This window comes from Callorhinus ursinus, unplaced genomic scaffold (genome assembly GCF_003265705.2).
Source record: "Callorhinus ursinus isolate GAN/ISIS: 27379988/994484 unplaced genomic scaffold, GSC_fseal_2.0 scaffold53, whole genome shotgun sequence".
Lineage (NCBI taxonomy): Eukaryota > Metazoa > Chordata > Mammalia > Carnivora > Otariidae > Callorhinus > Callorhinus ursinus.
The window spans coordinates 9,370,009-9,383,610 of record NW_027397115.1 but is presented as its reverse complement, the minus strand read 5'-3'; the positions used below and the strand labels follow the sequence as shown (position 1 = coordinate 9,383,610).

The following is a 13,602-nucleotide window of genomic DNA, read 5'->3' as shown; positions in this document are numbered from 1 at the left end:
TTAGACCTATGAGATTGGCAATTATGTCCCCATTGTATGGGGGAGTTGACAGAGGCACAGAGAGAAATTGCCTAGTGTTGGATAACCAGAGCTGATAAAGAAATTTCATTACAGCAGACAGTACCACGCTTCAAGAGTGGTTACAGATCAAAGGGCTCGAAATCCCAGAGGTAGGGCAGGGAGTGGGGTTTAACATCCAGACTGGAAAGACTTCCAGTTCCTAGCTGCGTGACCTTGAACAGCTGACTTCATGTCCTAGTGCCTAAGTTAACCCAGCAGTGGTCTGCCCACTCAACTTATTCTAAAACCTACAGAGGTCCGTAGGCATAACTGCCCGCATGCACTTGGGAGAGGCTTGTGTTTGCCTCCTGGAAATTCCCTATCCTGCCCTTGCTGAATGGATGTTGTTAGGAGGGGGAAATGTGTGGGGCCTTAATCTTCATGTAGTTCCCTTTTAGTTTCTTCCTTTGCTTGCATAGTCTGTGTCTGAGAGGTGACTCTCCTGGCAGGTGCTACAAGAATACACAAGCGACGACATGAATGTTGCTCCTGGCGACAGGGTCTGGGTCCGAGGCTGGTTCCCCATCCTGTTTGAGCTCTCCTGCATCATTAACAGATGCAAGCTAGATGTTCGGACAAGGTAACCATGTCCCAGGACGGTGCCCCTTCCGTCACAGAATGAGCCTCGGTCACCTGCTCACCTGACCCCATGCTCTCCCACTCTCTTCTCTGCTGTTCTTTCCTCCTCACCCCCATCCCTTTCTGCGCCTGGCTTTGTTCCTGCAGAGGACTCACGGTCATGTTCGAGATCATGAAGAGCTACGGCCACACCTTTGAAAAGCACTGGTGGCAGGACCTGTTCAGAATCGTGTTCAGGATTTTTGACAATATGAAACTCCCTGAACAGCAGTCAGAGGTAGGTGATAACTAACACAGTGCCCTGGGTACGGCCGGGGAGGCCTCTCTGCTTTCCTCTGCCGCAGGGTTATGTCATCATCCCCACACAAGTCTGACATTTTGAGCTCCTGGAGGTGTGTTTTAAAATGGAAACCCCGGGGCACCTGGGTGGCTCAGTCAGTTAAGCCTCTGCCTTTGGCTCAGGTTATGATCCCAGTGTTCTGGGATTGGGCCCCACATCCCTCTCCCACTCCCCCTGCTTGTGCTCGCTCTCTCTCTCAAATAAATAAAATCTCTAAAAAAAATTTTTTAAATAAAATGGAAACCCCCTTCTTAGCACTCTTATACCAGAATCAACTAGTGCTAAGAAACTGTCCCCATTTGGGGAAGGGCGAGAGGAAATAAGTCACCATGGCCCACCTGCTTTGCCCTCGGGCATTGTACCTGCCAGTTCAACAGGGCACCTGCTCCTCTCAGTTACTTGGTTCATACCAGCTTCTCAGCAGTCAGTAAAAAATGGAATGTCTCTGGTCCCTAAAAAAAAACTCATTAAAAGCGTTTTTATGGGCACCTGGCCGGCTCAGTCGGTAGAGTCTGTGACTCTTGATGTCGGGGTTGTGAGTTTGAGCTCCATGTTGGGTATAGAGATTACTTAAAAGTAAAATCTTTAAAAAAAAGTTTCGGGGTGCCTGGGTGGCTCAGTTCTTTAAGCATCCGATTCTTGGTTTTGGCCCCGCGTCGGGCTCTGCGCTCATCAAAGAATCTGCTTGGGATTCTTTCCCCTCTCTCTCCCTCCCCCTTTGCTCCTCCCCACCCCATGAGCACTCTCTCTCTCAAATAAATAAATAAAATCTTAAAAATTTTTAATGAAGTTACAGTTGGAGATGACATTGGCAAATATTAGGACTTTTTTTTTCCTTAAGGAAGTTTGATGCCTCTGGTTATCTTTGTTATTTCTTCCCTAGGGATAGAGGGAAGGGGAGAAGATATTCTTTATCAAGATTTTTAGAGAGAATCACTTTTTTACCTACTATTAGGAATACCATTATCTACCCCCCCAGTATAAAAGCAGCATAAGTTTAATATGGAATACTAAGAATATACAGAAAACTCATAATTTTACCATTCAGAAATTAGAGTTAATGTTTTGGCAAATTTCCCTCCATCTTCTGCCTGGTTAAAATATGGTTGAAGTCACAGCCTTAGATTCAGTCTTCTAATCGTATTTTAAAGTAACTTAAAATTTTCTTCATTATAAAACAAATCAGAGGGGGACCTGGGTGGCTGAGTCAGTTGAGCATCTGACTTTGATTTCGGCTCAGGTCACGATCTCAGGGTCATGAGATGGAGCTGTGAGGCATACTCCGTGCTCAGCACAGAGTCTGCTTGGGATTCTCTCTCCCTCTCTCAAAAATAAATAAATAAATGTTTAAAAAAAAAAAATCAGAAGACAGAAAAACAAAACAGTTGAAAGCCACAGCTTCCACAGGCAACCACTCTTAACCCCTTCACATGCTGCTTGTGTGTGTGTTTTCTTTTTACAAAAATGAAATACCAGGGGCACATGGCTGGCTCAGTCCATAGAGCGTGGGACTCTTTTTGTCCTACAGATGTACTTAATTTGGTTGCCGCCTTGCTGGGTATTTGTATTTGTGTTTTCAATGTGTAAATGCCAGTGTGGTGTAAACCTCTTTATTCATAGACCTTCACCCACAGATCTGTGATTCTTAGGGTCCATTCCTGCCAGCAGTGTTCCTGCATCTGTGGGTGTGAGCTTTGAAAAGGCTATTGACACATACTGCCAGATTTCACACCAGAACAGTTTTGCCCATGATGTAGGAGAGTGCCATCTCCCCACAAGGAGAGTGGCCTCTCAGCATTATCATTTTGTTTTTCCAGAAATCCGAGTGGATGACAACAACTTGCAATCATGCACTTTATGCCATTTGTGATGTGTTCACCCAGTTTTATGAAGCTCTGAATGAAGTGCTTTTGTCTGATGTGTTTGCACAGCTGCAGTGGTGTGTAAAACAAGGTACTCGCAATGCCTCTAGGTGTCATTCTTCTTGACTTAGTTTTTACTGAGAGATTAATTTTTCAATATGTAAAAGCAAGAATGTAATGCCAACGAGTATGATATATAATTGGTGAAAATGTGTATTTTTACTTAGAGTATCAAAACAATCTCCACGGGGCACCTGGGTGGCTCAGTTGTTAAGCGTCTGCCTTCAGCTCAGGTCATGATCCCAGGGTCCTGGGATGGAGCCCCACATCGGGCTCCCTGCTCAGCGGGAAGCCTGCTTCTCCCTCTCTCAGTCCCCCTGCTTGTGTTCCCTCTCTCGCCAAGTCTCTCTCTGCCAAATAAATAAATAAAATCTTAAAAAAAAAAAAAAAACACTCCTCAAGCCAGTTTATAAGGCATTTCCTAAAGATGGGATGTAATTATTATATTCTTAAAGATGTGCCTTTGTATATTATGCTGTTTTTTTCTACTTTTGTCTATATTTGAAATTTTCTGTAATGTTTTTTTTTTAAATGGAGGTCAATATTAACAGCTTCATCAGTGAACATTTGAGTACTTATGTGTAGAGGTAGTGCGTGCTAGGAAAAATGCCCATGTAGCACATTTGACCTGGATTCCATAGATAGTTTTGGCTTAAGACAAAGCTTCACTGTGTTTTTTTCAAAAAGTGACTCAGTTTTAAAATAAATGGTAAAACAGTCGATACTGGTATGGCAGTGTTCAGGGGAGAAATGCTGGTCTAATATTTCCATGCTTTACTAATACATCATATAAGAAGTCAGTTAATTAAGTAGCAAACTGACCTCCTTCCATCCCTAGCAATAAAGCTGTGGTAAGTAATTTTATCTCTTTATAGCCTGCTTAAACAATAAAAGTTTTAATACTGGCTGTATAGTTGCTTCCTTAAATAAGAGCCTGCAGAGCCCCCCATCGTGTCATCTCCACCGCGCAAGATGCAGCATCAGTGCCCTGATGGGAATCAAAACAGCAATGGAAGTTTGATGATAGATGTTGCTTTATTTTGCAGATAATGAGCAGTTGGCTCGGTCAGGTACCAATTGCTTAGAAAACTTAGTAATATCCAACGGGGAGAAATTCAGTCCTGACGTCTGGGATGAGACATGCAGTTGTATGCTGGATATCTTCAAAACAACCATCCCACACGTGTGAGTACGAATGTGCTTACTGCTGTTTATTTCTGTGCTCGGTAGACATATTAAGACTCCAGTTTGCCTTTCACATGGATCATTTTCCTTCTCTTGCATTCCCTTCAGTTTGCTGACTTGGAGACCTGTAGGAATGGAGGAAGATTCGTCAGAAAAACATTTGGTAGGGTTTTTTGTTGATGTCTTTTCTTTGATCTCGTATTATAGTAAAAAATTAAGGAACCCAAACAGTTTATGCTTTTCTGAGAAGTGAATAAAAAAGGTTATATAAGATCTAAAAACTAGGGGCGCCTAGCTGGCTTAGTCGGTGGAGCATTCAGCTCTTGATCTCAGGGTCATGAGATGATCCATCCTCCTTGTTTGCTATCACTAAACACTTCGTTTAATGATTTCAACATTCTGATTCTATAACAATAAGTTGAAAAAGGAATCTCTACTTTCATTATAGTCAAATCAGTCACCAGTGAAGTGCCCACGTTGGGTGTAAAGATGTCTTTAAAAAAAAAAAACCAAAACAAAAACGGGCACCTGGGTGGCTCAGATGGTTAAGTGTCTGCCTTCAGCTCAGGTCATGATCCCAGGGTCCTGGGATCGAGTCCCGCATCAGGCTCCCTCCTCAGTGGGGAGCCTGCTTCTCCCTCTCCCACTCCCCCTGCTTGTGCTTTCTCTCTCTGTCAAATAAAATAAATAAAATCTTGAAAAAGAAAAAAAAAGAAAAGATTTAAATCTATACTTGTTCATTAACATCTTTTTTAGAAAGTACAAAAAATAAGTCACCTCACCCAATAAAAACCATAGTTTACATTTCTAGTTCTTTCTTGGTGTAACGGCACACATCTAACCCACATATGTTTGAAATTCAGGAGCACTTGGCACATAATGTTTTACCTAACAACATGTGAGCATTTTTCAAGATTCTTAAAGATTCTTTGAGAGCAGATTTTTTAGTGGCTGTACATTATTGTAATCTATTGAACAAATTCTCCCTTGCTGGACTCTCAGTTCTGGTGTTCTGCTGATAGAAATAATGCCTTGGTATAATTATCCTTATTTATTATCCTCTTAAATAAAGAGTGCTTTCCTCTACACCAGTGAGATAGTGGTTCTTATTTTCTGTGTGAGGCCACATAGAGAAGTTCTGATTCAAATCTCACTTTTAAAACCTTGGTGCACAGGGGCTTTGTATTAACTTCTATTCCCAAATAACCATAAGGCCATTAAATTTTTTTTTTTTAAAGATTTTATTTATTTCACAGAGAGAGATAGTGAGAGAGGAAACACAAGCAGGAGGAGTGGGAGAGGGAGAAGCAGGCTTCCTGACAAGCAGAGAGCCCAACGTGGGGCTCAATCCCAGGATCCTGGGATCATAACCCGAGCCGAAGGCAGACACGTAACAACTGAGCCACTCAGGTGCCCCAAGGCCATTAGATTTTAAAAGGCATTTGGGGGTGCCTGACTCCCTCAGTGGGGTGTGGAGCCTACTAAAAAAAAAAAAAAAAAAGGCATTTGGTATGTAGCAACTTAAAAAATGAAGCACCTTAAACATTTTTTTGTTAACTGTCTACTGTCATCGTTTTATAAAAAGCTATCACACTAGTTTATTTTTGAGCTTGTCCTCATTATTTTGCCACACTTATGTTTTCTGGTTGTTTGTTTGTTTTTTAAGTAGGCTCCACTCCACGCTGGGCTTGGAGTTCAGACCCCGAGTTGGGGTTTGAACTCATGACGCTGAGATCAACTGAGATCAAGAGTCGATGCTCAATCGGCTGAGCCACCCAGGCGCCCCATGTCACATTCATTGTTAAATCATAATATATAAAGAAACACGTTCTAAGTAGGAATAAGAAAATGTGAAATTTTAATGGGAGGGAGAAAATACATGACATTAGTAGTCTCTCTTATGTAGCCTAATTAAGCAGGCAGTATAATTTTACTTCAAGCTAAGCAAGGCACTTAAATTCAGGTTGGCCCCCAGTGTCAAAACAGGCGCATCTCTGCCCAGGTACTAAATTGTGGGTAAAGAAAGTGAACATTGTTTTTCTCTCTGGGTTACTTGTAGGATGTGGATCTGGACCGCCAGTCTCTAAGCAGCATAGATAAAAATGCCTCTGAGAGAGGCCAGAGCCAACTCTCTAACCCAACCGATGACAGCTGGAAAGGTAGACCATATGCAAGTAAGGCCGCTTTTTTTAGTTGTTTTCATTTATTTATTTTAAATAGGTAACACGTTTATGTATTCAAACATTCACAAGGTACAAAAGGTGAACATGATAAGCCTTTCTTCCACCCCGTGCCTCAGTCTGCCAGTCCCTTCTTTGTGGCAGCCTGTGTCACCAGTTTCTTGTGTGCATTTCCAACTGTTATCCATATGCAAGAAAGAGCATAATATCCATAAACACATGCGCATGTACACACACGAATTCTCCTGTCCTTTTTATACAAATTACAGAATACTATGCGTTATTCTTTTTTCACTTAGTGTATTTTTGAGACCATTCAAAATCAGTACCTAAAAAGCTTTCACATTCTTTTATACTATTTATCCGCCCAGGATATAGATGTACTATTATTTGCTTAATTGGGTTCCTACTAATGGACGTTTATATTATTCCCCATCTTTTTCTGTTACAAACAGTACTACATTGAATCACCTAATAATGTGTGTCATTCATGAGTTTATTTGTATAATAAATTCCTAGCAGTAGGACTGCTGGGTGAAGTGCACTTGCCATTTTGACAGATAATTACAGATTCCTGTTTACATGATCCTCGGGAACACATAGGTGATACTTCCTATCTTTGGAGTAGTTTTAATTTGCAGTTTTCTAATTATGAGTGAAACTGAGAAGTTTTTCATGTGTTTAGGAACCTTTCTGTTTTTTCATCATCTATTCAAATCGTTCCTCATTTCATATTGGCTGTTAGTTTTTTTATTGGTTTGGAGGAGCTTTTCATGTGTTAGAGATCCCTTTTCTGGGCATGAGTTTCAGATTACTTTTATCAGTTTGTCTGTCAGTGTTACTTGTGGTCATGTTTTACTGTCACTTCAAAAAACAGGTTTAACAGTCACTATGAGGCAGGCACTGCACTGTGTGTTTCATGTGTGGGATCTCGTGTAATCATCCCTCTAGCCCTTTGAGGAGGTGCTGTTTACATTTGCGTGTACTGGGACCGAGATAGATAACGTGATTTGCCACTGTGTAGTAGAGTTGGGATTCAGACACACTTTTAGCTGACTGAGAGACCGGAACATTCCTGGTTTTGTGGTCTGGTCTTTTTCCAGCTGTGGCCCTGTTGTTTTTCTTCAGACACTCCAGGCTTTTGGTGTCGACACTGCCGTTAACTTCTGAAGCAGTGTATTAGACACAGCCACGTGTGGCCGCCAACAATCTTTTGAAGGCATAAAACATAACCACCCTTGGAATCCATTAAAAAGGCACCATGTTGGACACTCACGCTGTTCCTCAGTATCTGCAGCATAACCAGGGTCTCTGCAGGGGTCGGTGAGCAAGATCTGCTGCCTCATCAGCTCCAGACAAAGGTTTGGCTTGTGTGGGAGTGTACACGTACAGTTCTTTAAATAGAGCCACTCTTGGTGCAGCAAGAGGTTTGTGCTCTGAGAGGGGCCTGGGACTTGAGACCCCTGCCCTTCCTCCTGGGAGCATGCTCCCACTTGCCCAGCGCAGCCCACCCTTTGGGCATCAGCTCAGTGAGTGGGCAGTAGGCACAGTCGCACATCACTTGGACTGTTTCTTCCCCTGTCATTTGTGGTCCAAGGTGACGTCACTAAATTGGCATAAATTAAATGTACATGTGCTGCAACTCCACCATATTCTTTAATTAAAACTGATTCTACATGGATAATTTATATAAATTCACACACACACACACACAAAATTTCACAGTCACTTTCGAAAACTTGAAGATGATCCATCCTCCTTGTTTGCCATCACTAAACACTTCGTTTAATGATTTCAACATTCTGATTCCATAACAATAAGTTGAAAAAGGAATCTCTACTTTCATTATAGTCAAATCAGTCACCAGTGAAGTGCCCAACATGGGCTGCCACCCCTGCCCCCAGAGAGTGAGAAGACAAAGATAGAGGGAAGAGATATTAGCCAGAGTCTAGGCAGTAGGCAGAAATCACACCAGTAATTTGAACAGAGAAGATTCTTGAGGGAAACAGAAGCAGATACACCTCCAGAGCAGACAGAAAGCGATTGGGAACTAAGAACGGAATAGAGCCCCATCCCCTCAAGACTGACAGCCAGCCACTTTGGAGAGTCTAGCTGCGGCAGGAACCTGGGCCTGGAATGCTTAGGGCACAGTCCGGAGCTGTCTGTAGGAGTCCCTGCAGGTGGCAGAGAAGCTTCTTGGAAGATAGGGTCCCTGCATAGCTGACTCCTTCCCTCAGGTCTTTGCTCAGGTGTCACATTTGCAGAGAGCCCTTTCCTGACCACCTTGTTTAAACTTGCAACCCCACCCCGACACCATCTCTACCTCATCCCTATTCTTACCTTTGTCATCATCATTTGGCATATTGTACCTTAGACTTAAATATCCTGTTTATTGTCTGTCTCTGCCATGGGGTTTTTGTCCAGCTTATTCACTCTTCTGCCACAGCATCAAGAACCGTGCCTGAAACAGAGTAGGAGCTCTGGGAATAATTATTTCAACACTGGCTGAATCATTATTAGGGTTAATCTTTATCATCTAATATAGATCAGAAACTGTTTGCCAGCCTCCTCATCAAGTGTGTGGTCCAGTTGGAATTGATACAGACCATCGACAACATCGTGTTCTACCCTGCAACAAGCAAAAAGGAAGATGCAGAACATATGGTTGCTGCCCAGGTAATAAGACCAGCTTCGAGAAGGATGTCCTTGTGTGCAGGGACGTTGCTTAGATGTAGTGCTGTGCTGGAGCCAGCTTGAGGTGGCACACAACTCCCCAGCCCTTCCTCCAGTCATGGCATGTTGGCGGCTTGAGAAATTGGCTGTGATATTTATATGACGGAAATCAGCAAACACTAAAACTCAGGGCTTTTTTTTCTTTTTTCATTTCTTTAAATTTCCCAGAAAGCCAATTTACCAGCATCCTACTGTTGACATGCCAGCCCCACCTTGGGTGCTTTGGAAAAAGAGTGTTATTAATCAGGGGATTATCCCTCATAATTGGTGTACAATTTAACCATAAATAACAGAAAACTGTATGGATAAAGATACCAGTTTTTCCTTTAAAGTTGACTGTGTACGTACAGCCTTTTATATAATATGTTATTCTTGAAGACGGAGGATTGAGTATCCAAAAGTTGGACAGTAACATTACACCATAGGTTGTAAATGTAAGTGCTTCAGGGGCTGGCAAATCCTGTGAATGAGTGTTCAGATTTTTGTATAATCACAGAGTTGTGCAAACATCACCCCTGTTTAATTCCAGAATATTTTTATCATTGCCAAAGTGAATGCCCTCACCATTAGCAGTCACTCCCCCTTCCCTCTTCAGCCCAGCCCTTGACAACCACTGATCTACTTTCTGTCTCTATGGATTTGCCTAATCTGGATATTTCATTTGTAATACAATCATATAAATTGTGAGCTTTGTGTCTGGCTTCTTTCACTTAGCATAATGTTTTCCAAGTTCATCCACATTGTAGCCTGTATATGTAGCATGTAACATCCATGTTGTTACATATGTGTGGATGTGTGTTCATATATAAAATAATATTCCATTGTATGGCTGTACCACTATTTTGTTCATCCAGTCATCCATTGACAGACATTTAGGTTATTCCCATTGTCTGGCTATGATGAATAACACTGCTGTGAACATTTGTTTGCAAGTTTTTATGTGGACATGTTTTTAATTCTCTTGAGCACATACCTAGGAGTGGAATTGCTGGGTCATATGTTAACTCTGTGCCTACCTTTTTGAGGAATTGCCAGACTGTCTTCTAGAACAGCTATCCTATTTTACCTTCCCAGCAGCAATGGATGGAGTCTCTAGTTTCTCCACATCCTCATCAATGGTTGTTATTGTCTTTTTTTCTTTTTCTTTTTTTAATTATCACAGTCATGCCAGTGGGTGAGAAGTGGTATCTCACTGTGGTGTTGGTTTCTGTTTCCCTAGTGACTAGTGACGTTGAGCATCTTCTGTATTTATTGGCCATTTGTGTATTTTGGAGAGATGTCTATTCAAATCCTTGCTCATTTTTAAATTGGATATTTTAACTTTCTAACATTGAATCATAAGAGTTTTTATATATTCTGGATACTAGTTCCTTATCAGATGCATGATTTACAACTATTTTCTCCTATTCTGTGCATTGTCTTTCCAGTTTCTTGATGGTGGCCTGTGAAGCACAAAAGCTTTTAGTTTTAATGAAGTCTGAGTTACTATTTTTAGGAGTTTTATAATTTTAGCTTTTACGTGTAGGTCTTTTGATCCATTTTTTAGTTTATTTTGTGTTCGCTTTCCTTAGTTCGTTTACCTTTATTGTTTTGCCCGTGGATATCCAGTTGTCCCAGCATCATTTATTGTAGAGACTGTTTTTTCCCCAGTGAATTGTTCTGGCACCCATGTTGGAAATCACTTGACCCTAAATATAAGGATTTATTTCTGGGCTCTCAGTTCTGTTCCACTGACCTGTATGTCCATCTTTATGCCAGTACCACAGTGTCTTGAATGAAATTGGAAGTATGAATCTTCTAACTTTGTGCTTCTTTTATCAACATTGTCTTGACTATTTTGTGTCACTTTTGTTTCCATATGAATTTTAGGACCAACTTGTCAATTTCTGCAAAGTAGTAATCTGGGATTTTGATAAGGATTGCACTGGATCTATAGATCAACTTGGGGAATATTGCAAACTCTCCTTTTTTGTGTGATTTCTGGTTTATAAGAAGGATAGTTCCATTCCTAGAAGGCTCAACAAATATAAAATCCCTAAGTATGTCTTCCATTTTAGGCAACATGTTCAATAAAAATTTCTAGGATTTTATACCTATTTTTATATTTTTTTCCCTTCACATTTGAAAACACAGTTGTTGAGCTTACTATATTCATTAATCACCATCTGATAAAGCTAAAGATGCCACTCAGGCTTCGCTTGGCAGTTTCTTTCATAGTATGTTGTGAGACTCACACCTTCTATCACATACAGTACAATTTGACTTTCTCGCTTTCTAATTTCGTTATAAAATATAAAGAGAGGACAATGCAGTCCTGTAGTGAAATAACTGGAGAAGCACATGCTCATGTTCATGCAATGAAGGCGGTACTGACAAAACAGAAAAATGGGCCCACAAAGCCTGATGTCAGGCAGGAGCTGGGCATAATTCTTCCCCTGGCCAGTGAGCAGAGTCTAACGGAGAAATGTTCAGAGTGGTGAGGAATGAAGTGTGTGATTCTCAGACAGAGGATGACTTCTGGCAAGTGAGGACTGCCTCGATGTCCAGAACCAGCCCATCCTCACATAGCTCTCCCACCCTCCCCTCTCTAGCAAGACACGCTGGATGCAGATATCCACATAGAGACGGAGGATCAGGGCATGTACAAGTGCATGTCTTCCCAGCACCTCTTCAAGCTGCTGGACTGCTTGCAGGAGTCCCACTCATTCTCAAAGGCCTTCAACTCCAATTACGAGCAACGGACTGTCCTGTGGAGAGCAGGTAAGGCTACACAGCAGCTAGGACAGGTAGCCACACTGGTCACCATCCTAAAATATTAAAGCCTTTGGGAAACTCCCGATATTTTACACTTAGCTGGAATAACTCGCCAGATATTTTCATGCTTGAGGGGAAAAGAAGGACGTGCTGGATACATTCCATCCCAGTACCAGGAATACTGCCTGGCACATGGGAGATTTTCAGGAAGTATTTGATGGAAAAATGAATTGATAGAGACCTGAACTGATCTAGCAAACCAAAACATTTTCTATTACGTTACAATTGTGTAGTTGGGGCGCCTGGGTGGCTCAGTTGTTAAGCATCTGCCTTCGGCTCAGGTCATGATCCCAGCGTCCTGGGACCAAGCCCCGCATCGGGCTCCCTGCTCAGCGGGAAGCCTGCTTCTCCCTCTCCCACTCCCCCTGCTTGTGTTCCCTCTCACGCTGTCTCTCTCTGTCAAATAAATAAATAAAATCTTAAAAAAAAAAAAAAAAGGATGTGAAATATTTCTTTTAGTGTTCCCTAAAGTAACTAGATTAGGTTCCTGCATGATTTCTTAGCATTATCCTACAAGTGTGCATTGTTTACATGACTGTCTAATCTCTAGGTTTTAAGGGCAAATCTAAACCTAATCTTCTAAAACAAGAAACCAGCAGCCTGGCCTGTTGTTTGAGGATCCTGTTTCGGATGTATGTCGACGAGAACCGCAGAGATTCCTGGGAGGAAATACAGCAGCGACTTTTAACGTAAGAAGATTGGTTTCTGATTAAATGTCTTATCCATAAAACACAAAATGCATCACAGTAATACTCTGAATTGAAAAGACTAAGAGAAAAATACCTATGTGCTGACACCCTCACAAGCTGCTTTCCTTTTTGCTTCTTCCTTCTATTTGTTGACACTTGTATTTCACTTTTCTTAATGCCCTGAATAGGGCAGGACCTCATTTCTTTCAGAAGTTTCTTAAGCCACAGAAACACGGACAGTAAAAAGTGCTGAGAGCTCAGAATCAGCAGGCTTGGAGTGAAGTCCCTTTAGGGTGATGTCGGCTCTAACCTCCAACCCTCTCTCCTTCCCAAGAGGAATGTATCGGAATCGTGGATTACCAGGGTGTCCTGACTTGGATTATGTAGAAATGCAGCAATGGGGAGACAGTGGGATGGCATGGAGAGAGCCTCAGACAGAAAAGTGATCTTCGCCACCCAGCTCCCTGTGAGCAAGATGCTAGGCCTAAGCTCTTTTCACTCTTTCAAGACTTAAAACCATTAACATGCAGTGCTGACAGTCATGTGATAAGACATGCACTCTCCTGCACTGCTAGTAGGAATGTACAGGGAGGGGATTTTTCCGGAAAGCAGGTGGCATTAAAATCAGGAGCCTTAAAATGGTCAGTTTCTCTCTTTTGACACATCAATCCCACTGGTATGGAATCTACTTAAAATGTCTTCAGGGGCACCTGGGTGGCTCAGTTGGTGGAGGATGCAGCTCTCCATCTCAGAGTCGTGAGTTTCAGTCCCTGAGTTTCAGCCCCACGTTGAGGGTAGAGATTACTTTAAAAGAAGAAAAAGTAGCAATCATATGTGACAGGAAAAGAGAGAGAAAGGCAGTGTGTAGTCAACTCTGGATGATCGGCTCTGTGTTCATTGTGTGCAAACGCTGACTGGGCCCAAAGCTGTGAGCAGGCCCTGGGCTAAGCAAACATTCAACACGCTGGTTTCATTTAAACTTAACAGCAACCCCCTGGGTTTGGTACAGTTTATTTATCCCTGTTTTACAGGCGAGGAAACTGAGGCTTAGTGATTTGCTTCAGATGGTATAGTACTTATGTACTTGTTGCAAGAACAAA

At 42.0% G+C, this 13,602-nt stretch overlaps 1 protein-coding gene across 1 annotated transcript in view; it reads left to right on the top strand.

Moving 5' to 3' along the window:
* ARFGEF2 (ARF guanine nucleotide exchange factor 2) overlaps nt 1-13,602 on the top strand; it is an 88,511-nt gene that overhangs the window by 73,227 nt on the left and 1,682 nt on the right. The window contains exons 29-37 of the mRNA XM_025853288.2: nt 510-640; nt 787-916; nt 2,797-2,932; nt 3,948-4,086; nt 4,195-4,249; nt 6,146-6,260; nt 8,812-8,942; nt 11,591-11,759; nt 12,364-12,502. Coding sequence (XP_025709073.1) covers nt 510-640; nt 787-916; nt 2,797-2,932; nt 3,948-4,086; nt 4,195-4,249; nt 6,146-6,260; nt 8,812-8,942; nt 11,591-11,759; nt 12,364-12,502 — 1,145 coding nt within the window. The remainder of the gene's footprint in view (nt 1-509; nt 641-786; nt 917-2,796; nt 2,933-3,947; nt 4,087-4,194; nt 4,250-6,145; nt 6,261-8,811; nt 8,943-11,590; nt 11,760-12,363; nt 12,503-13,602) is intronic.